This window comes from Balaenoptera borealis (genome assembly GCF_965194805.1).
Source record: "Balaenoptera borealis genome assembly, chromosome: 7".
Taxonomy (NCBI): Eukaryota; Metazoa; Chordata; class Mammalia; order Artiodactyla; family Balaenopteridae; genus Balaenoptera; species Balaenoptera borealis.
The window spans coordinates 107,241,355-107,265,703 of NC_138864.1; the positions used below are offsets into that span (position 1 = coordinate 107,241,355).

The following is a 24,349-nucleotide window of genomic DNA, read 5'->3' on the forward strand; positions in this document are numbered from 1 at the left end:
TTTGTTTTCCTCAAATATTTGCTTTCTTCTTAATGTTAGCCAAACACCTCTTTTTTTTTTTAACTTATGGATCCTAAAACCTTTCACTATTAATGGTAGTAAAAGCAGGGTTCTATTTCAAACCAAACCTAGATAGGCAAGGTTATGGGAATATAAAGCATCATCAATAGAATATACATTGGTACAATTTTTCCAGAGGGCAGGTTGTCAAAATTTTAAATGTGCATGTCATGCCCTCCAAGTAAGTAAAGATGTATGCTCATGGCATTGTTTACAATAGGAAAATCTGAGAACAGTGTGATTGAATAAATTATAATAGTGGTGTTTAGAATTTACATGGAAAGAAGAGCAGCTTAGCTCAAAAAAGAGACTAGAAGTGACTGTGCAGTGAAATATTAGACACTAAAAATGATGATTTTGCTCTCTATTGCAGTAGAATAATACTGTGGTATATTAAATTAAAAACTAGTTATAAAATAGCATTTCTTATGTACTCTAATTTGAGGGGTTTAGGGCTTTATTTTTGTTTGTTTTCTTCTACTTGGGGCGGGGGCAGGTAGATTTTTTTTCCCCCCAGGGAATACAATATTGAGTTAATTGATCTCATTTGTTTAAAACATGCACATGAAACTTGCCTGTATGTGTGTGAGTGTGTGTGAAACTTTAGATGGATATACACCTATATATTAACAGTGATTATATATGTGTGGTGGCATTATGGGTGAGTTTCAGTGTCTTTGTCTAATAAGCATGAATTTCTTTTATAACCATAGAAACCCCAGATTGAATCTTTTAAAGTGTAAGTTTGATGATGTGTCTGCTTTGTTTTGTCCAATGATTTTTTAACGTTCCAGTGAAGATGTCAACTCTTTTCTCTCTCTCTCTCTCTCTCTCTCTCTCTCTCTCTCTCTCTCTCTCTCTCTTATTTTTCTCTTCTGTAGCTACTGTGTGTTGGAAGGCACAACACTAAGTTCTTTACAGGAGTATCTCATTTAACCCTTGCTCTCCAGTGTGAGAGAGAGAGAGAGAGAGAGAGAATGTGTGTGTAATTTCTATTATAGTCAAGGAAGAAGAGCTCAGATATGGTCTGTAGCCATAAAGGACAATGTAAGTTTAAGTGGACACCAATTCTAGAGTTGAAACCATATGGATAATTCATGACTTCTTTGAACTGATAAAATTCCAGAATTATAAAAGTGCACTGGAATAGAGATGGACTTTGGGTTAACCAGACAGCTCTCTTAATCATCTTATCTGCACTGAATGCTATGGAGATGACTAATGTTTATATTGATGACCCTAATTTACAAGTATAATTCCATATACAATCCTAAAATGAGTTCTGAATCATCCAAAGAGAGTAAATTATATTCAATATTGTTCTAAAGTTATGTGTCCCATTATTTTAATTCTTTACAAATTAGGAAGTTAGCTGGAAGATCTAGTCTTTAAATCCCCGTTCTACTACATAGTAGCCTTGGTTCTCAGTTTCATCTTACGAAAGTGAGAATAATACCTGCCCTTCTACCTTATGGAGTTGGAGGAAGAAAAAATGAGATGTTATATTGGAAAGTACTTTGAAAACTAAGGAATCACACAAAGGTATTATTACTAATTATTAATAGTAGTTATATACGTTACCTATATTAACTTTTGAATAATCTGAACATACCATTTCTCACCCATTTTTCACTTAGAGAAAGTTAATGAACCTAGATTTTTTTTTTTTTTTTTGCTCAGCAGTGAAGTGGACAACACAGGTCATAATGTATTAAAAAACTGAGGCATAAAGAGAGGAAGCAACCTATGAAGCAAGCTAGTGACAAACAAATAGAACTTAGGGTGGAGTCCATATTGGCAGTGCTTTCTTCTGCCTCTCTGTCTCCTCCTGCCCCCCATTACTCTCTCTCCCTCTCTTTTTTTTCAATAAAACTATACTGCCATCATCGCTCAGACTGAGTATCTCTGGTAATCTACACTGGACAGTTACTGTTGTAAAAGAATTTCTTGACTTGCTCCAGCAACTATCAAAATTGTCTTCTGCAACAGGTTGAAGTTACATATAACATAGTATCTTAAATTCTATGTGAGCTGAATGTCCTGATTCTTTCAGGAAGCGGGTCTGTAGTTGTGGTTTTTGTTGTGTTTTGCTTGTTGGTTTTTGGTTTGGGTAAAAGTATAATTCTATATGAGTAAATAAAATGTTTACCTGAAAAGCTTCTGTTTTTACTATTATAAATATATCTTGATTCTGAGAAAGTCTTTTTCGGTGTATGTGGTAAAAAACACATAGCTCTGTAGTATTTTTAGTGAAAAAATGAAAACTTGGATTTCTAGGCACCTTTAAGAATAGTGGCTACTGGCTAGAACTTATCCCATTTCTGTCTGCCTCTTTGTGTAAGAATTGAAGGAGGTTGAGAAAAGGCTTAGGAGAAGAAATCATTAATATGGTATAGATTCTGCAATCCCATTTACAATGAAATAATGAAGTCATCTTTTTCAGAGATTTTGAAAGCCAGGTCAGCAAAATTTTCTTGGATACTTCAGACCAGAGACCAGAGGATGGGCTAAATTTTGCTTCTCAAACTTCAGTATGCATAGGAATCACCTGAGAGTCTTGTTTGTTTAAATGCAGATTGTCAATCAGTAGGACTGGAGTGGGACCTGAGATTCTGCCTTCTAACCTCTAGGTGATGCCAATGCTGCTGACTCACAGACTACACTTCTTTGTTTTTTTTTTTTAACATCTCTATTGGAGTATAATTGCTTTACAAGGGTGTGTTAGTGTCTGCTTTATAACAAAGTGAATCAGCTATACATATACATATATCCCCATATCTCCTCCCTCTTGCGTCTCCCTCCAACCCTCCCTATCCTACCCCTCTAGGTGGTTACAGAGCACCGAGCTGATCTCCCTGTGCCATGCGGCTGTTTCCCGCTAGCTATCGATTTTACATTTGGTAGTGTATGTAAGTCCATGCCACTCTCTCACTTCGTCCCAGCTTACCCTTCCCCCTCCCCGTGTCCTCAAGTCCATTCTCTACGACAGACTACTTTTTGAGTTTAAGGACTTATATTGTTTCTTGTAGAGTCTTTAAGCAATAATTATGATTTTGCTAGTGGAAAATCAGTTATGTTCTTTACCACATTTGAGTCCTATGGTAGTCTCTTGTTCTTGGGAGGTTGTTAATCTTTTTGGAATTTGTGTTAGAAGAGATCCAGGCAAAGAATATAATTATAGAAAAAATATCTCTGGAAAGACCAGTCCGGTATTACTGGTTAAAATCCACTCCTTTTCCCCCTCTCCCTTTCCTCTCCTCCCTTGAACTTATTGCCCTCCTCTTACTCTCACTGGGGCAATCTTTGTTGCTTTAATATTCCCTTGGAGTGGTGATGCAACAGGGTAGTAATTCTTCACAAGTTTTCAGGGGAAACCTTCAGAAGCACTCAACACAGCGACTGTTTCTTTGAAAGCAATTATTCACAGGGATTGACATGTTTTACTTAGAAAACATTCATCAGTTATCAGTTTAGGTTTTTTGAGTATTGTTTTGTTTTGAAAAAGCATAGATCTGGCCTCTTCTACCTAAAGAGTAGAAAATTATGCTAAGTGAAATATACCAAACACAAGGGACAAATATTTTGTGATTCCACTTACATGAGGTATCTAGAATGAGCAAATTCATAAAGACAAAGTAGAATAGATGTTACCAGGGGTTGGGGGAAGTAGAAATGGGGAATTATTGTTTAATAGGTACAGAGTTTTTGTTTGATGATGAATTAGTTCTGGAAATAGTGGTGATGGTTGTACAACATTGTGAATGTACTTAGTGCCACTGAATTGTACATTGTAAAATGGTAAATTTCATGTTATGTATATTTTACAACAATTAAAAAAAATTTTTTTAAAGAAGAAGGGCTGGATAAAAAGTATTTAAATTAGTTCAGTGGTCCTTAAACTGGCTGCACAGTAGAACCACCTGGGGAACTTAAAATCCTAGTGCCCAGGCCACACTCCAGACCAATTAAGTCAGAATCTTTGGGGATGAGATACAGGCTGCTGCAGTGTTTAAACTCTCCAGGCAATTCCAGTGTGCAGCCAACTTTGAGAACCACTGTTGTAGATCACAGCTCCCAAATGTTTCTCCTACTGTTGTGTCAGAATCTATGTGCAGAGTAGGCTTTTCTTACTGTCTAAAATGATCAAAAAGTGTTTACGTATATGAAGCCATTCCACATTTTGTAAATGTTAGGTAAGCAGGATGAGATTAAGGGAATATAATAGAACACAGCATATTTTGAGAGTAAAATAATTAAGGGGTATATTCAGGAATACCAAGAGAAGGGAGCACGCATATAAATTCCATATTCAGGACAGAACTAGATTAGGGAAAAATAGTTGCATATTATATGACAGAATATCTAGAACAGATTAATATTTCTTTCAAATTAATAAGAAAAAAGATAATTAGAAAAATAAGCAAAGCATTATGAACAGTTGTAAAAAGGAAAAATAATCAGTAAACATATAAAAAGAGTCTCAGCCTCACTAGTAATGAAAATTAAATCATTTCCCTAACATCCGATGAGCCAAAATAAGAAAGCAGGATAATTAAAAAATGTGAAGGCGACCCCTGGGGCTGCACCTGAACCCCCAGGCGCCCTGTGCCCTCGAGGCAGCCGGCAGGCAGGGGTCAGGACCTGCCCCAGCCTAGAGGCTGTGGACAGTATACAGGTGACAGAGCTATGCTCTCATTTCCTTTTGGAAGCAGAATGAAGGAAAAACATGAAAACAAATTAAAGATTTAAAGCTTTTTTTTTTTTTTTTTTTTAACGTGTGAAGGGAGGTTTTGAAATAATGGGTATTGTTCTGTACCATTGGTGGGAATAGGATTGACAGTCTTTTAGGAGGACAGTTAGGCAGTATCTATTAAAATGTTAAAATGCATATACACTTTAACCAGCAATTCCACTTTTCTGCTAGAGAAATACTCACAGGTGTGTTCAAAGAAGCATGTACAAGCATTGTAAACAACCTAAATGTTTATCAATAGGAGAATGGTTAAATAAAATGGAAAAATCTATACTGTGGATACTAAGCAACTGTTTCTTTAAAAATGAGATTATTCTAGTTGTACTACTGTGAAAAGATCTCTATGGCAAAATGTTGAGTAGAAAAAGTGAGTTATACTAAAATATGTGAATACATGTGTTTTCTTTCATCACATAAAACTTCCTTTCCAGCATGTATTTATGTAAATGCATAGAATTTGGCCTGTAAGAAAGGATGTTCATCAAATTGATGCCTCTGGACAGGTGACTAGATTGGGGAAGGGTAGATCAAAAAGAGAGCTTTGACTTTATCTGTGTTATTTAAATTTTTATACAAAAGAGTCCAACTAGGATAAGGTAGCAGAAACTGACTAATCTGAGACTCCTTCAAAGAGAAGGTAGAATTTTAAGAGCATTTTGATTAATGGGAGGGAGACAATGTAATGGGTAGATGGGGTGTAGAGATAGAGAAGCAGAAGTGTTGGCTTGAGAGAGGAGTGTCTTCATTGGCTGTCCCTTGAATTCTCTAATTTTATCTTTCCTTCCAAACTTGTTCTTCCCATGTTTTTATGGGAATGTGTTTTATGGGAAAATGCGATTAAGAGAAACCAGTGTTTCTGCTAGCACTACTAGGGAACATGGGGATATAGGATTGGTGTTTCTAGTAAGGAAAGCCACTTTCATTATCTCTATGAACAGAGGTCAGCGGTACAAATAATTCCCAAAAGTGAGCAAAAAAATCATTTTGCTTTTATTTCCTAATGCCCTTTAAATATCCATTTGAGTATGATTGGGACTGTCAACCTGGAAGTTCATAATTTTAAATTACAGTAATGAAGCCACAGTCTGAAAATTCTTCACTTTTCCTTCCCTGCTACATTGCTGTTTTCCTGTAGGGTATAGAAAACATCACCTTTCAATGTGGTTTGATTTTAGCTACCTTCTCTTTAAATCTGTTACATATTCTCTGATCTCTTCAGTAGACATGGAGTTGGCAAACATTTTGGTTTGAAAGGCCTTTTCTTGGTTACTGAACCTAAATGGACATCTGGAGCCTCAAAATTCCTCATCTCGGGTACATGCAGAGCAAAGAGAGAGGAAATGGGAGGAGAAGGGTACTTGGGAATATATAAGGATAATGCATTGTTGGACAGCAAAGTAACAAAATTTACAAGTGGAAAATTCCTAGCATAGTAAGAAATATTGTTTCATTTTGGCCAGATTAAAACTTTCAGAGTTTTAGAAAATCTTTTTTTTAAACCATCTGTGGTTTCCACATAATCTTTACTATTGATTGCCACTGGCATGAATTTAATATTTTTTTTCTTTGCTGAGTGTGCCCTGGAAGGAGTGGTATTTTCTACTCTCAGCTGGTTTGAGGTGGGCTTACTGACCACGCCGGGCACTTGAAGCCCATCTAGAGCCCTAAATTAGAATGAGAGGCCGGGAAAGCTTGTTGCAGCCCAATTAAAGGATAGCCGGAGAGGATAGGCTTTACCTTTGCTGATCCTGTTGATTGTCTCCCCTGCGGATTACAGACAAACCTTCCTTAACAAGCGCATTGAGTAGCCTGGGTTTCCAAAACTCTCCAGGACCAGTAATTAATCCAACTGGTAATGAGAGCACAGTGCTGAATTCTGGAAAGGAATCATTTAACTCTTTCTATACCGGACAGCTCATTTCCCCTTATTAATATGCCTTTATTAGCACTAGTTATTTGGGACAGTATGAAAATAGTCTGGTGGAAAATTGCTTCTTTCAGTGAAGGCACATTATCTCTGCACTTAAAAGCAAAGATTGTCCTTCATCTCTAAACTGTACAGGCTTGAAAAGTTAACTTTTGTAGTAGAAAGTGCTTTTTGCCTCTTGTTTGATATAGGGACAAATTTTGTACAGTTGATAGTACTTTAAAAAGCTAAGATCTGACTCTGAATTGGAACTTATTAATTTCACTCTGGGCCCATTTTTTAACTTAATGAGGTTTTTGCCTGTGGAAGTAACCTTTCCTTTGTGCTGCTTCCATTTCTCCTGCCTCTCATATTAGCCTCTACTGTCTTCTTCCCGGGGCTTTGAAACATTTCCCATCCAGAAATTCTAACACATAAAACATCTTTTAAAAACTTACATTTTTTGTTAATTTAGAGATATTTGGCCTTCTTATTTCATTATCTCCTCACTCTGCTGGGCATGGATATATAGAACTCTCCTTTTGGAGACTGATAATGGGATTAAAAGAAAGGGGAAGACTTATAAAAGTCTGTGGTATGAGTTTATTTTGTTTATGCATCTGAGAAAGCTATTATTTATTTATATGAAGAAATGTAAATATTGTGTGTGAGGATTAAGCCTTTTCCTTTTCTATATAACTGAGGCTAGAAAAAGACACTCCCAGGAAGCCAGGATAAAGGGAAAAATGACTTTGTGATGCACTTTCTTAAAATAACTGAAGAAGTGACTTCATGAGCCAGCTGATAGCCTGGGTTTGCAAATGGATACATTTCTATTAGCCTGCTGCTTGATGCTGCTTGATGAGTATATAATACCATATCCTGCAGGCAGGAGACTGTCTGGGAGATGGGGGGTACTTAGAAAGAGAGGTGAAATGGCAGGCTTGGGACAAGAATTAACGATGTAAGTACTGTCAGCAAGAACTATGTTTATTAGGTAAACATTACTGATTTGGTTTCATGCTTCCCTATTATGTACTAATTTCTGTCATCTTCTGGTAAAATAGTATTTAAATGAGAACACTTGATATTTAAATAGGCTCTTTAATACAAGTTTTGCTGTACTCATTCCTCTATTAATACTTAAGTATTCCCATTTCTATTTTTTTCTTTCTCTATTTTACGGCTACAAGCCCATGTCCTTGGGTGTGACTCACGCTAAAATTGTCCTCTCCTTTTGGTCTTAAGAGGCAGTATGAGTGTGTCCTTAGATGAAGGATGCTGCTTATCTCTGGTGTACTATAGACCACCAGGTTCAAAGGAAAGCAGTAGGTCTGAGGAGGAAGATTATAACTTGATAAACTGCTTCTCTTGCCAAAAATCATTGTCAGCAATTGAGAATATTCACAAAGTAGGCTCCCCTTCTCCCCCAACATACACACACAGCATGGTTACCATGCCAGGAGATAAAGAAAGGTAGTTGTCTCTGTGGTTTAACATCTGTCTGGTCTGGATTTGATTTGTAAAATAAATTTGAATGAAATTCATTAAGATCAACACATGCTTCATTACGTATATCTATATGTCAGACTCATAGACATTGGACTATCTTACTAGAAACTTTTTAGAAGAGTTTTAGGGTTATTTTCCCTTTTTATTAAGTAAAGCCCATTTATTTTCATATATTTTGTGACCAATCATGTTACCAAATTCTCATTGTTTATAGCAGTTTTTTCATTTTATTCTCTTGGGGATTTCCAGATACACAGTCATACCATTTACAAATAGTGGTGATTTTATCTGTTCCTCACCTCTTATTTCTCTCATCTAATTGTTCTGATTACTACCTCCAGAACAACATGTTGAAGACATGTTGACTTTGACACCGTAAATGCATGGACGTTCTAGAAGGGAAATAAGCTATAGCATCAATAGTACCTTAGGGTGCGGAAATCAAACATGGGGGCAGATATTCTTGATCTTATAGGAACAAGTGTATGAAATACAGCTTAAGATGTACTTTACCAACATATGTATAATTCTCCATCACCCATGGGGCTATAGTAACCTATGAGAAAGAGTCGGTTCTCACAGTCACATTTTGGGAATCTCCACAACCCTCCAGGAAGGCTCTCTGTTTTATAATCTTAGAATTTGTTGGGAGGCACAAACACATCCCAGATGTCTTTCATGACTGCTGATGACCACACTCTTGTTTTCCAGGCCCAGCTTCGGGCATTTATTCCAGAGATGCTGAAGTACTCCACAGGTCGGGGAAAACCAGGCTGGGGTAAAGAAAGCTGCAAGCCCATCTGGTGGCCTGAAGATATCCCATGGGCAAACGTTCGGAGCGATGTCCGCACAGAAGAGCAAAAGCAGAGGGTGAGAGTTCCTCTGGCCTGAGTTTCCTATTGCTTTTTCATTCTGAATCAACCACCTCATTTTTGTTATTCTACTTCTTATGCTATAAAGTCTAAAAACATTTGTGTAATAGTCAAACCTATCCCCCAAAAGAGGTTTGATATTCTCTGATTTATAGCCTTTCCCATTCATCACTCCATCACTGTAAAGACTTGGGATGGGTCTGTGAATTTACACTTCTCTCTACATAGTTGCCTTTTGGAGCAGTTTTAATTTTATAAGGTACTTGGAAAAACTAACGAAACTTGAAGTAAAAGGTATTAATCACTTTGAAGACTTGAAATGTCCTTATTTCTGGTTAGCAAGCATCTAATATAAATATAGAGAGATGTGAAGTTAGTAAAGTCTGCTGATAATGAAACTTATTTTAAAAAAGAAGAAAGACTAAACCAGGTGTCCTCCCTTACTTGTTCTGCATATTCATTTTTTTCAGTTAGCTTTAAAAATCTACTGAGAGGGGCTTCCCTGGTGGCGCAGTGGTTGAGAATCTGCCTGCCAATGCAGGGGACATGGGTTCGAGCCCTGGTCTGGGAAGATCCCACATGCCGCGGAGCAACTGAGCCCATGAGCCACAACTACTGAGCCTGCGCATCTGGAGCTTGTGCTCCACAACAAGAGAGGCCGCGATAGTGAGAGGCCCGCGCACCACGATGAAGAGTGGCCCCCGCTCGCCGCAACTGGAGAAAGCCCTCGCACAGAAATGAAGACCCAACACAGCCATAAATAAATAAAATAAATAAATAGCGTTCCCTTTAAAAAAAAGGGGGGGTGTGTGGTTCATCTTGGAAAAAAAAAAAATCTACTGAGAATCTTAAATAAAGGGACTTCCCTGGTGGTCCAGTGGTTAAGACTCCACACTCCCAATGCAGGGGCCCCGGGTTCGATCCCTGGTCAGGGAACTAGGTCCCTCATGCTGCAACTAAGAGCCCACATGCCACAACTGAAGATCCCACATGCTGCAACGAAGATCCTGCGTGCCGCAACAGCAGACCCGGCACAGCCAAGTAAATAAATAAATATTTTTTAAAATCTTAAATAAAATTCTTGACGAAAGAGTAACCATCTTCTGTGAGAAGTTTAACAGTTGGCCTCAGGAAAACCCAAAAGTTAAACCAGACTTTGATCAGGAAGGAAACCAGTGTGAAATTGTTGGTACTTGGTGCTGAATTTCTTTATGTCCAAATCGGTCTGTGGGAAATAATCCTGAGAGAGTTACTCCATACAAGTTTGGTTTGGTTTGATAAATAAGCAGCTGCTTATTCCACAGTAGAACTGAATAACCAACATTTTTTGTGACTTAATGTGCTTTTCTGGTCTTTTGATGACAGGTTTCATGGACCCAGGCACTACGGACCATAGTTAAAAACTGTTATAAACAGCATGGGCGGGAGGACCTTTTGTATGCTTTTGAAGATCAGCAAACACAAACACAGGCAACAACCACACACAGTATAGCCCATCTTGTACCATCACAGACCGTAGTCCAGACCTTTAGTAACCCTGATGGCACTGTCTCGCTTATCCAGGTGAGTAAACCTTCTGGTTACCAGATTGTGATTTCTGAGGCAGATCAGTGGGCACCTCACCTCAGACTGGAGAAAGTTGTCTTTTTTTTTTTTTTTAATTTAATTAATTTATTTATTTTTGGCTGCGTTGGGTCTTCATTGCTGTGTGCTGGCTTTCTCTAGTTGCAGCGAGCGGAGGCTACTCTTCGTTGTGGTGCGTGGGCTTCTCATTGCGGTGGCTTCTCTTGTTGCGGAGCATGGACTCTAGGCGCGCGGGCTTCAGTAGTTGTGGCACGTGGGCTCAGTAGTTGTGGCTCACGTGCTCTAGAGCACAGGCTCAGTAGTTGTGGCACATGGGCTCAGTAGTTGTGGCTTGCGGGCTCTAGAGCTCAGGCTCAGTAGTTGTGGCACACGGGCTTAGTTGCTCTGCGGCATATGGGATCTTCCCAGACCAGGGCTCGAACCCGTGTCCCCTGCATTGGCAGGCGGATTCTTAACCACTGCGCCACCAGGGAAGCCCAAGAAAGTTGTCTTCATATAAATTCTTGTATGAATTTTATACAGCTCCCCAAGATCTTCTTACCTGAACTCAATTTTTTGAATAATATTTTAAATTGTTTGCATTTTGCTAAATACAAAGCTATAGATAGCATTTCTAGACATTTCCAAATCAAAGCACTGTAAAAATGGCTTTTTTTTTTTTTTTTTTTTTTTTTACCATTTCACTCTCTCAGTGGCCAGGAAATATTCCTTCTGAATTACCACTTCTGAGGTGAAACACAATTTGTTGGTAGATAGAGGGAGCGTCTAAAATTCAGATTGGGGTGAGAGTAGAAAGTTGGTTGACTGACACTGGGCACCAATGATGAAACATGATGACTTCTCATAGTGACTTATATGGTTGAAGTAAAGCTCTGAAACTCATGTTAGTGTCTGAGATGTGATTTTAATAATTCATTTCATATTACAAGGCATATTAATCATTACCTCTGCTGAACTTGGGTTAAATGAATCTTAACTTCTGAGTAAAGGAGAGGTTGAAGGATCCATCCACTGACATCACTTTCCATGTTTTTTCTTTAGGTTGGTACAGGGGCAACAGTAGCCACATTGGCTGATGCTTCAGAATTGCCAACCACAGTCACTGTTGCCCAAGTGAATTATTCTGCTGTGGCTGATGGAGAGGTAAGAAAGGATTCTGTCTGTTTCCACTTAAATACTCAAATGTATAGGTGAGGGAGAGGGAGGGTCCAGAAGATGAAGAGACTGTAAGTAGCCTACACGTCTGTAGCATTGTTTTATTTAAACTGTTTAATACATCACACCATGTCAGTTTTGCAAAGTAGCTTACTCTGTGTATGTTAATTATAACAATCGAAATTTATGGATCCTTATGATTCAGGCATAACTGTCAGGAATTTACAATTGTATCTTTGTAACATAGGATTTAGTACTTTTATGCTGTGAATCCCAAAGAATTTAATCTTTGGACTTTATGAAAAAAATTAGATCATGAAAACTAAAGCTGACTAAAACATTCTTTGAAGGGATATATATATTTGTAAATCAGTAGACATGATTTATTGCATTTTAAATGAGCCTTTGAAAAGACTTCACAAGAAAATCCTTTCCTGGGAATTCCCTGGAGGCCCAGTGGTTAGGACTCGGCGCTTTCACTGCTGTGGCCTGAGTTCAATCCCTGGTCAGGGAACTAAGATCCCACAAGCTGCGTGGCACGGCCAAAAAAAAAAAAAAAAGAACAGGAAAATCCTTCCCTATCAAAACTGAGAGAATTATGGAATGTTAACTTAAAGGAAGGTAGCTAACCTTTATTGACACTCGGTAAACTAAGCACTCCTCAACCCTAGGAAGTATAGGTTCTGTTATCATCTTTGCTTTATACATGATGAAACTGAAAGGTTAGGTGACTTGCCCAAAGGCACAGTGTAAGTGTTGAAGCCAGGTAACGCATTTAGAAAAATGTTGTCTAAGCTCTGAGCCATCAGTGAAGTTCAGGAAAGGGTTCGTTAAGTCACTGTGGACTTTTCACCTAGAGGTTATACTTCTGAAATTTGAAAAATAGCCAACAAATGTCAAAGAGCAATATCAGAAATAAAGCTAAAAATATTATCTCACCCTTCTTCAAAACCATGGAATATTTCCACTCTGAACACCACAAAGTCGCTATCATTTGTGCATCTCAGGAAAGGGAGAGAACTGATACAGGGTCATGGCTAGCAAGGTGAAGAGAAATACAGCAGGCTCCTGTCAGCCAGCATGTGTTGAGCCCCCCGCTGTGCTACAGTTGAGGTGTTAGATGTGTAGAGTTGATTTACACAGGAACCCTGCTCTCAGGGAGAGAGAAGCGTCTACATAAATGAACTGTGGTTCCTGCTGTCAGAGAGGCTGCAAAGTGGTCTGTAGCTTCAGGAGAGAATGTTTCCAGTGAGGGAGCCTGGGAGGGTTTGGGGCAGGAGCTACCCTTTGCTTTTCCAGTATAGAAAGGTAGAAGTCAACAGATTTACTTTTAAAAGTATATAAACATCATGAAAGAGGATGGATTAGCTGAGGGGAAAATTCGTCAGTCCCCAAACACTAAAACTAGAGGACAGACACTCCTTGAAGTGTGAAAGAGGTAGCAAAGACAGTGGTGGGTACATTTATGGGATTTGTTACTTTTTGACTTAGTCAAAGTTATTTTCGGTATCTCCCTACTGAATGTTTCCTGGGTACTCTTTTAAAGAAAGTAACTTTGAGTTGCTTAAACACTTCTCTAGAGACTAATTCTTTGAAACCCATTTTGCAGAATAACTTCATACAACCAATGTATCCAAAAGTTCATGGAAAATATGAAGGATACAAAAATCTTAGTCATATATCTATGGCTTTTCCAGCACACTGACATCGTTTTAAAGTCATCTGTGTGGAAGTGTGTGAATGACATATACAAATAACCTGTTGGCTAATACCCAAATTCAGTCAGATTAAAAAAATTCTAACCCTTCCCACACTTACAGTGAAACAAAAATATGAAGAAAAGAAGCATACGTTATCTCAGAAAGTGGCAAAATGTTTTAGATTCTATAGTTTGCTTCTATGTGCCTTCGGATTAGATGTTGACATGGTTGTCAGCATCTTAGTTTTGAGCCGTGAGGACTGTGATTAGTCAGAATATCTCACTGACTTGGGACAGATAAGACCATATCAAGCCAGCAAAGCATTGCATCAGGGGACTCAGTAGAAACATCCTACTGCCTGTATGTAGCATTGTTTCTCCAAGGAACAGAAAGTTATTTACAAAAATAAACAATACCTATACTTCTGGAAGTTTTAAGGTTATTTTGTTATCCTAGCCTTGCCAGTGAGAGCTCTTACATTAGATCATACTGCATTTAACATCCAGTTAGTTGCAATTGGTTACATTTATAAGAAGGACCTTCTGTGGGCCTGTCTCTTCTGGTAATAACATGGTCTCCCAACTCTGAGTACTCTGTGTGCTGAGAATTTCGAATAATCTAAGTAGTTACAAAGAAACCAAAAGAATCTCTAACCTAATGCAACTTAAAACTAATTAGGGACACAGAACAAATTACATAAACATTTAGAAATGAATAAGGAAAGAATTTCAAAATAATATGAAATAAACTATATATATTGATTTCAAAATACACAATTTCCATTTTGATGGCATATTTACAAATACAAATGGATTTGAGAATTTATTCTGTGGTAAGACCACCAATTGGTATGGGTGATATTAATTGCATTATGTGTCAGAAAAATTGAATTTGAAAGAGAAATGATATCTGATAATAGTAGGACATGTGCTTCTGTTAGAAGAAGAAACAGAAGAAACCAAAGTACAGAGACATTAGAGACATGAATTTTAAACTGAACCGTCAATACATGTAACAGTTTTGAAGTAGCACAGCTTATTTTAGGTGGGGTTTTTTTTGAATATCAATTTATGAATATCAATTTATTTGAAATATAGGTATGCTGAAGAGCAAGTAGGGAAATATGAATAAAGGAACATGTTCTTCATCTATCCATTAAGTAAATGCTTTCTGCGCCCTGTGCCAGACACTGTGTATACTATAGGTAGAGGAAAGTAAAGACCATTCTTGCTCTTAAGGAGCACACAGGTAGGTGGTAGAGAAAAACACATCAGAGAAAATGGCAATCAGATAAGGATCTAGTAGAAGCAAGCCCAGGGTACTGTGGAACACAGAGGAGAGGTCCTGAGCCTTGGACTGTAGGGAGTTGTCTTTCAGTGGAGTTGTCTTGGCTCTAATCTCACCTGAGCTCAGACTAGAGGGGTGAACAGGAAGCAAAGGATGGGAGTTGTGTTCCTCTCAAAGGGAGCATCACATGCAGTGCATCACAGTGTGAAAGTGTGGAAAAGCCAAGGTGGTTCACGGTAGCCAGAGGGACAAGGATAGCCACAGTTTGAAGGGCCTCGCTGTATTGGGTCTCTCTCAGAAAAGCACAGAAGCTAACTGTACATCCTCTGAATATCTTTCCCTTCTAGAGTTTGTGGCCTTTCTCTGGGACATGGTGACATCCAGGCATAGATAACCACACAGTGGCTCCCAAAAGATGGAAAGGGAGCACAGCAAGAGCTCAAGCAAACACAACTCTAAAGCACTGAGACTCAAGAATAGGAAATTCCAAAGAAGCGTTAACACCTAAGCTGATTTATTTATTACCTGTCATTACTCTGAATAGAAATCTCTTCATCTGCTTCTTCCCACTTCTCCACCCTTTACCACCATCCATTAATCTTTTGTGCCACAAGTTTAACTTCCTTAAAGTATACTGTATATGGCAACATTCTAATACCATTTTCACTACAAATATAGCTGTAACCAAATGTATATGTATTAAGTTGCTGCCGTAGAGTATGAGTACTTGGGAGAGCTGCACTAGGCCATACTCAGCAATGGGATGGGCAGAAATATAGAGCGGCAGATCTGGAAAGGGGCTGGCCAGCTTCAGCTGATGTTCTGAGTGGAATCATCGAGCATCTATGGATTGGCAGTGTAACTCGCCATCTAAAGTGGCATTGTTTGCAGTGATGCTCATTGGAATAATGAGACCAAAGAGATAATACCTTAAGAAGCAAGAGTTTCGTGAATTCCTGAGTGGGCAACTTTGCAGCTCTACAGGAAGGAAGTAGAGTATCTCTGGCTCTTAATGTTGGGCCCTGAAGGCTTGCTGGCACAGCCCACTGTCTAGAATAACTCAGGGCAAAAACTAATGGAGCTCAAAGGAATGTCTCATTCTCTGGGGAGCTTTTGACAAACATTTGGAGGAGCACTATGATCTAAGTATAGCAATAGAGCCAAAGCGGGAGGCACTTTATTTTATTTTATTTTATTTTAAATTTTGTTTATTTTATTTTTGGCTGTGTTGTGTCTTCGTTGCTGTGCATGGGCTTTCTCTAGTTGCGGTGGGCGGAGCCACTGTTCGTTGCGGTGCGCGGGCTTCTCATTGCGGTGGCTTCTTTTGCTGTGGAGCGCGGGCTGTAGGCGCGTGGGCTTCAGTAGTTGTGACACGTGGGCTCAGTATTGTGGCTTGCGGGCTCAAGAGCGCAGGCTCAGTAGTTGTGGGGCATGGGCTTAGTTGCTCCGCGGCATGTGGGATCTTCCTGGACCAGGGCTCGAACCCGTGTCCCCTGCATTGGCAGGCGGATTCTTAACCATTGCGCCACCAGAGAAGTCCCACGGGAGGCATTTTAAGTATCTGTGTCTCCTAGAGCTTGTGACACTTTCTTTGGGACACAGTAACATGAAGGCAAAAGTTTACCACTCACTGGGCCCCAGAAACAGCTCCAGTAAACACAGCTAACATCCTGAGACCTGAGTCTGTAGAAATAGTATACCTGAGCTGCTTGATTTATCATTTACCGTATTTTAGAATAAAAACTGCTTTCACTGCCCCTGTTGCTTTTTGGTTTTGGGTGGAGGGGTGGGGGCAGGGGGCGAGGGGATACTTAACCAGTATTTATTGAGCAAAATGGACTGAAGTAGCTAGATTCAGGTATCCAGGACTGAAAAAAAAATCTCTAAATGGCAAAGCATTGTACTAAAATCAGTGGTTCTCAACCCGGGGCAACCCCTATACCCCTCAGAGAGGACGTTTGGCAATGTTTGGAGATATTTTTGATTATCATGACTGGGGAGGATGTATTAGCATCTACCGGGTAGAAACCAAGGATGCTGCTAAACATCCTACAATCCACAGGACAGACCTCACAACAAAGAATTATTTAACCCAAAATGTTAATAGTGCTATGGTTGAGAAACCCTGTTCTAGATCTAGAAAAGCTGAATTCTAATCTACTCTATATAACCAGATAGTATATTTTTTTGTTTGTTTGTTTTGTTGCTTGTTTCGTTTCTTCATAACTTCTCCCCAGAAAAAGAAAAGCAGGTTTTGCTACATTAAAAAAATTGTTTACTGAATTTGGCAGTTTCCATCAAAAATAAAAATATACAATAATTTTGATATATAATTCCACTTCTAGGAATTTACTCAATAAGTAGACTCACATAAACTATACAAAGTAGGGTATAAGGATATTCATCACAGTACTGTTTGTAATAGCAAAACACTGGAAACTACCTAAATGCCCATTAAAAGATGGCTGGTTAAGTAAATCATGGTGTATCCATATAATATAATGCTATGCAGCCATTATTATGAATCATGAATGAGTGAAGCAGTTTGATACGTTCCAAAATAAAATCATTTCAGAGCCGTATTGTTTATGAAAAAAAGCAAGGTACAAAAAGCATGTAGCATGTACTGCCATTTTTCTTGAGTGTGTGTATGTGTATGTGTAAATATGCTCACATATCAAGAGAATATCCCTGCAAAGATGTATGAGAAATAGAGAAATAGGTAACAGCAGTGGCCTTTGGGTAAAGGGTCTGGAGTACTGGCATTATATTCCCTTTGGTACAGTTTGAATTTTTTTAGAATTATACTTATGGTTTATTCAGAAACTTTAATTTTAGAATAGGTACTATATTGATATGACTCAGATATTTCAAAAATTATGTAAAAGGATGCAGTGGGAAATCTTCTTTCTGCCTTCTATCCAACCTATTCCCACAACTCCTCCCTCTGCACACACTGAGGAATATATTTTCAATGGTTACTTTTGTGTCCTTCCAGAATTTCTTTATGCAAATATAAGCAAATTCAAATATATATTCTAATACCCCCCTTTTTAACACCAAAGATATGCTAAAAACCCTGTTCTATACGTTGTAATTCATGTTAATTTAAAAGTATGTATGTATTTGGCTGAGCACATAGCAGTTTTTTAGAAAAATGACTTTTAAAAATCATAATCCTTTTGTGAGTTTGATTTTTTAACTATCACGTCCTTTTCTGCCTCAGGTGGAACAAAATTGGGCCACGTTACAAGGAGGTGAGATGACCATCCAGACGACACAAGCATCAGAGGCTACCCAGGCGGTGGCATCATTGGCAGAGGCTGCAGTGGCAGCTTCTCAGGAGATGCAGCAGGGAGCCACAGTCACCATGGCACTCAACAGGTGGAGGCAGGGGTGGGCGATAAAAGAGGAGGGCGAATCTGTCCCTGTATACAGATGTAAAGAGAAACGTTGTACCTCACTTTGTCACAATTGGCATTTGGAACTTAATACTCTTAGCCCATAGGAAACTGTAAGTTGTTTTATAATCAGCCCTCACCTACTGCATTCCCATCCTATCCCATCCCCAGCAACCAGTCCAGACTGACTTCCAGCTCAAGCCTTCTGGTCAAGGGACATGGGTCCCTTTTGCTTTATCCTATTCTGTGCTCCTTAACCAAAAGCAGCAAGATGTAAGTACTTTGTGTTTTTAAAGGGACCAAAGGATGTAATAAAAAATCAAGAAGCTTCAGGATTGATTTTCCTTTTACCCTACTAAGAAACTGCTTTTTGTTATGGGTATTAATCCATGTTTTATCTGGTCAAGAGCTGACTTTACTGACTTTTCAGGAAATTTGTTTCCCTTGCTTATCAGTGACTTCGAAATAAAATAAGTTTTGGATTATTGGGAAAAACTGAATTTTTTTTCTTCAGATATGTTTAGGAAGGATACTGCAGAATGGAATACTCTAGTAAGAGGTAATTTCCAAAACTAAATTGTTTTGTTCCGTGCTTGGTTCCTTCTATTCGTTGTTGAGAGAAACAAATCATCCCCATATTCTTCTTCTTCATTGCTTACACAATTTTATTTTCAATGGACCCAGACATTTTAACTAATGGTTAAGAGTGTGTGCTTTGAAGCCAGGCTACTTGAGTTTGAATCCCAGCTCTGTCACTTACTAGCTGTTTGACCTTGGGTGATTTACTTGAGCTCAATGCCAAGGCTTTCCTCTATGTAAAATGGGGGTAAAAACAGTGCCTACTTTGTAGGGGTGCTGTGAGAATGGGAAAAGTCAATGCATGTGAGATCCTTTGATCAGTGCCCAGCATATGGTAAGGCTGCTGTTAACATTATGTGCAGCAGCTGTTAGCCTCAAATAGTCTTTGAACTCTTGCGACATGCCAGCACTCTACTAGGTAAGGCTGTAAATAAAGAATGCTCTAGGATATAATGTCTGCCTTAAAAGAAATCATACTGTGAATGGGGAGATTGATTTAAGTAAAACACTTAGCAAACGTATTACTCAGAGTGTAATTTACTGTCCAAATGTATGGTGTAGACTATGAACATAGTAGGAATTCAGAGTAAGGGGATCACTTCCTCCAAAATATAAAAATCAGCTAAAGTTTAGATGGGCTGTGGTAGACACTAGAAAGCCTTGATAGGCTAATGTACAGAAGATTTCCATCAGGCTGTATAGTATAGTGGCTGAGAAGAGGGTTCTGAGGTCGTACAGATTCAGGTTTGAATCCTACCTCTGCCATTTAGTTGCCATTCGATCTTGAGAAATTTAACCCCTGAGCATTAGTCTCATCATCATTATAATAAGGATAATTTTCATCATGTAGAATCGTAAAGATTCAATGAAATGATGTATATAAAACTCTCATCAAAATGTCTGGCCTGTAATTAGCATTTCAGGAATTATACTTATTATCATTTAACTTATATTTTAAGATTTGTCTACTTAGAATTGTTTACAGTGAGAAGAGATTAGAAATAGAAGGCCAGTTAAGAAGAGGCAGTCCAGGTATGACTTGTCAAAGGCATGGAAACTAGTAGTAAGAGTGCAGATAAAGTGACTGATTTTGAAGGAAGTATGGTCAGGATTTGGTGGTTGATCAGGTATAAAAAACTGAAACATACACAAACATTTGTCCTTCCAGAGTTACCAGTGAGTCCCTGAGTGACCTGGGATAGAAACTTTTTTCTTAGCCCATTGAACCATATCACTTTTCAGTAACCTGAAAGTCTTATTTGATTCCTTACACTTTGACTCAATCCTACTTGTACCTTTGAGAGAGGACACACAGATAAACTTCCTGAAAGCTATGGCCAGAGTGAGACCCTCCTTCCTTTTGGTCCGGTAACCCCTCACTGTAGCGTGGGATCTAAAAGGCCACCATCAAAGACCAGAAAAACTTCATTTCATCGAGCCAGCACCTTTGCTATTCCGGTGAAATGGGAGTGTCCTGGGAACCCTGTACATAGTGGAAAACATGAGGCACATTCTGGCTCCCTTTAGTGTAAGGACCAGGGCTTATTTCTAAAGGCAAGGAGGGTAATGGTTTCCCCTGAGGGCTTGTTAACAAACTCAGATGCAGCTGAGGTGGCTACAGTGTTTACTCCAAAGGAAGGAGAATACGGTTCACTGTGGCATGTAGGAGGAGTAAAGAGATGTTGAAATCTGTTTGCAATCAGATAGTTCAACACCCCGATGAGTGTTGGGGGACGGTGTGTTGCAGCCTCTGCCGGGGGTGAAGAAACCAAGCCTGGCAGTGAAGACTAGACTATAGCAGGCTACTAGGGGAACATCATGGGCTTCTAATTCCAAGAGTGGTAACCCACTGTCTAACGTCAGGAGGATTGGACTTAAGACACAAGCCCTTTGTGTTTGCTTCTCTATGGGATGAGACCCATTCCCAGCCTCTCCAAAGAATTTGTTGCTGGAAGTCATCTTAGTGAAAAGTACACTGCGAATCTGGTCTTTGTTCCTGTGGTAACAAAACGATTTCATAGAGCTGCTCCCTTCCAGCCTCTCTTTTTCAGGTGCAGATGGAGCAAGCATGGTTCTCTAACAATCACCTGCACCTCTGCTGCACTGTAAACAGCAGATGTGGCTGCAGAGTAAAGAGAGGGAGGCGGGCTACATGGAATGGCAGCTGGAGAACAAGAAGGCAGAGGGGTTCTCCCAACTGTTGAGGGGAAAGCGGATCAGGACAGGTGCAGGACAGACCTTTTTTTCAACCATGCTGTTAAAAGAATTTTGTATAGCGAGTTAGAATGAGGGCCCTGGGCTCAGACAACCTGTAGCCCACCCTCCATACCCAAAAGGGGTATGGAGAAATTGTCATTTAAAAATCTGAAAGCTAGTTAATTTTAATTATTTTCAAAATACAGAATAAATCAACACTTTTAGGAAGATGGAGATGGAGAGAGAATCAAAGTGAACAAATGAAAAGCAGAGCGTCACAGCTCAAAAAAAAAAGACCTGATCACCCTGAACAACCAGACAGGAAAGGAAGTGAAATCATCGTTTGCTTGTTGCAATACAGTGATTAAGTTGAAGTTTCAGGTTGTTGGTTAAGTTGTCCTAGACTTACATTCCCTCTTACACAAGTCCTGCAAAGCCAGTACAGTCCTTGCACATAGAGATAGATACATGATAAATATTGGTAGACTGCATCTACATTTGCCCTGGTAGAAATTTATGCGATGTTGTTGACAGGAAGACAGTTTTTACTGAGTGTCTACTGTGTGTAGTGCTGTGACTCAGTGCTGTGGGGAAACAAATGCTCAAGAAAGTTAGAGTTGCTGTTCTTTTGCTGTGAAGAGACTTTGCTTAAAAAAAAGAAGTGAATCATATTTTTAAAGAAAAATTTATTCTTACCATTTTTTAAAATGAAAATATTGACTTAAAATTAGAGATATTACTAAAATAAAACATGGCTTTAATATATGAACTTGTATTTATTTGTCCAGTAACATGGGATGGACAACCTAGATCAGAAATCCTCTCTGGAAATAGAGGACAGGGACTATGCAACTGCCTCTTTTTCCTGTAGGTGAAGGTTGGACACTTGCAGATAAAACGTTGACAGAAAAAAAGGTGGCGGGGGGGGGTTGTTAGAAACTTCTCATTTGTAACTCTGGTTTGGAAATGACTTTTGTCGAGAAATTGCTAAGTGGTAGCTTAGAGACATTTTGATCCTATCTCACCTTTTAAGTGAAGGTAACCTTTTTCTCGCAATACAGTTTGATCACTTCCCATGAAGTCTAGTGGTTAGAATAGATTCGGGAATGATAGTCTGCTGACCACAGACGTCACCATTGTCTTTTGCACCATGTAAAAGATCCATCCATTGCTGCTTTGCCCCTGACCCCTGAACAGGGCATGCAGTAACTAACCTCACCGACCTGTGGACCTGTCATCCCTGTCGGACCCCTCATCCCTGGCATCCCAGATTGCTTTAGTTGTTGCTGCTTCACAGCTTTTCTTCCAGCATAACATATTTTAGAAAGGTATTAAAGAAAATGACTTCAAATATTTAGAGCTTCAGACATTATAAAATGGGTATGACTGGATATAGGGACTCTTCCGGGTCAGGGCTTGGGTGGCTGCTCTCCCCCTCATAGCCTGTGAAATTTCACACTGCAAGCATGTGTCCAAGAGTGGCAGGACATCACCTTTGATGGTCATAGAAATAAGATTATTGTAGATAGTGATAAAAACAGTGGGGAAATGAGCAGTTGCTGAGGTAACCTGTAAACACAGCTCCTATTTCCATATAAACAGTTCTCATTTACCAGCTTTCTTCTTCAAAATACCACACAGCTGAAGCATTTTCCAAAGAATATCCTTTTTGGCTTTCCATGAAGTCTCAGGTCAGAGTGTTAAATATTGTTATCGTTAATCTGTGATAGCTGAACACTGTAGAATTGGCTGGTAATATTATTTGACACAAGTTTCTCAGAAAAATATTAAAAGTTAAGGGTCTAGGCACTAAATAATCATTCGTTTTACTATCTCTAATAAATAATTATAAAGCATCCTAAAATTAAAGTCTACCTTGTAAAATGTAAAGAATAGCCTTAGTAGTAATTCCAGATCAAGGGTCCACTTTGGCTCTGAATTCATGTTACAGATACTATGGAATGACTGGCTGTGGGTATCAGATCTGAAGTACGTTTTAGCACAGAGATTGATCTTAGCTTTTAAAGGGACTGCATGGAAACTCTATGATTCTGTTCAGCTTTTTGCTCAACCTCAATTCCATCCCCAAATATTTTATAAAGTAAGTAAATAAATTTGAAATATGTAATCATGATCTTGAACTAAGTTAAAGGAAGCCTGGAAATTAAAAGTTACCACAGCTGAACAACTAGAAAAGGAGGTGGGGGGAATCAGCAGTTTTACATTTAACTTATTATTTTGAATAAATGTCAAAGAATATTTATATGGGGAAATACCAAGTTAGGTAAGAAAAGCAGGCTATAAAACTGTATGTACAGCATGATCCTGATTATCTGTTTAAAGTTGTGTTTAAGATTAGAAGGAAAATAGCTCTTATCTCTGCATGATATTTAAAAATTTTCTTTTATACTTAAATGAATTTTTACAAGTTTCTACATGCATTTTATTATCAGAGAAAAATAACTTTTTAAACACACACATAACAATTTAAAAAGCAAGGCAAGTTAGCAAGAAGGGGAGAATTTTCTATTTAATGAGACTTTTCTGTCCATTGGATTTCTTAAACTGCTTCCTAACATCCTTATAGTGACCAAGAAGTCTTCCCCAGAAGAATGATTATGTCAGTTGCTTTACTTGTTTGCTGACTCTCTTAGATGAAAGTGACACTGTTAAGTTTGGTACACATTGCTTTGCCCACAGTCATGACACGTTTGCCCTAACCAGTCCACAGCCCCCCACCCCATCCTCCCCTACAGCTTGTTTTTGCAAGATGACTGCCATAGTTGTGGCAAAGTCTGCAGCTTCAGAACAAAGCTGAATCAACTGGCTTATTCAGTGTCAAACCCAGGACTTTGTCCACCTCTGATAAACTAAATGACGCCACCTCCTCTTCTCCATGCCCACTTTTGATACTCCCTCAGTAACTGTGCAGAGTGGTACCTGGTACTTTCCCAGGAGAGGTGATGAATTTATCTGGTGGGTTCTTTTTTTCTTTTCTTCCACATTTTAACATCTCTGAAGTTTGGATGGTAAACTATAATCTGACGATTACAATTGTCAAGAACTTTTTTTTTTTTGTCTGTGCTGCGGGGCTTGGGGATCTTAGTTCCCTGACCAGGGATCAAACCCGGGCCCTGGCAGTGAAAAATACGGAGTCCTAACCACTGGACCGCCAGGGAATGCCCAGGAACTTTTCTTTTTTTGCTGGCACATGAAACAGTAATACATTTTATAGTTTGTATCATCATAGAATCAATAAAAGTGGGTATTTATGCATATAGTAAAAGCATACAATAAGGAAAAGAAAAATGGGATACAAACTGCTAGAATAGTGTTTACTATAA

The 24,349-nt window shown here is 38.8% G+C and overlaps 1 protein-coding gene across 15 annotated transcripts in view; it reads left to right on the forward strand.

Annotated features, from left to right (window-relative positions):
• The window catches only part of NRF1 (nuclear respiratory factor 1), a 132,757-nt gene that overhangs the window by 74,153 nt on the left and 34,255 nt on the right, over window positions 1-24,349 (forward strand). For 14 of the 15 annotated variants that reach the window (XM_082399202.1, XM_082399209.1, XM_082399208.1 and 11 more), the window contains 4 exons: window positions 8,943-9,101; window positions 10,469-10,666; window positions 11,729-11,830; window positions 18,056-18,213. In XM_082399202.1, the coding sequence (XP_082255328.1) occupies window positions 8,943-9,101; window positions 10,469-10,666; window positions 11,729-11,830; window positions 18,056-18,213 (617 nt within the window). The remainder of the gene's footprint in view (window positions 1-8,942; window positions 9,102-10,468; window positions 10,667-11,728; window positions 11,831-18,055; window positions 18,214-24,349) is intronic. The other variant, XM_082399205.1, reaches the window with a different exon arrangement.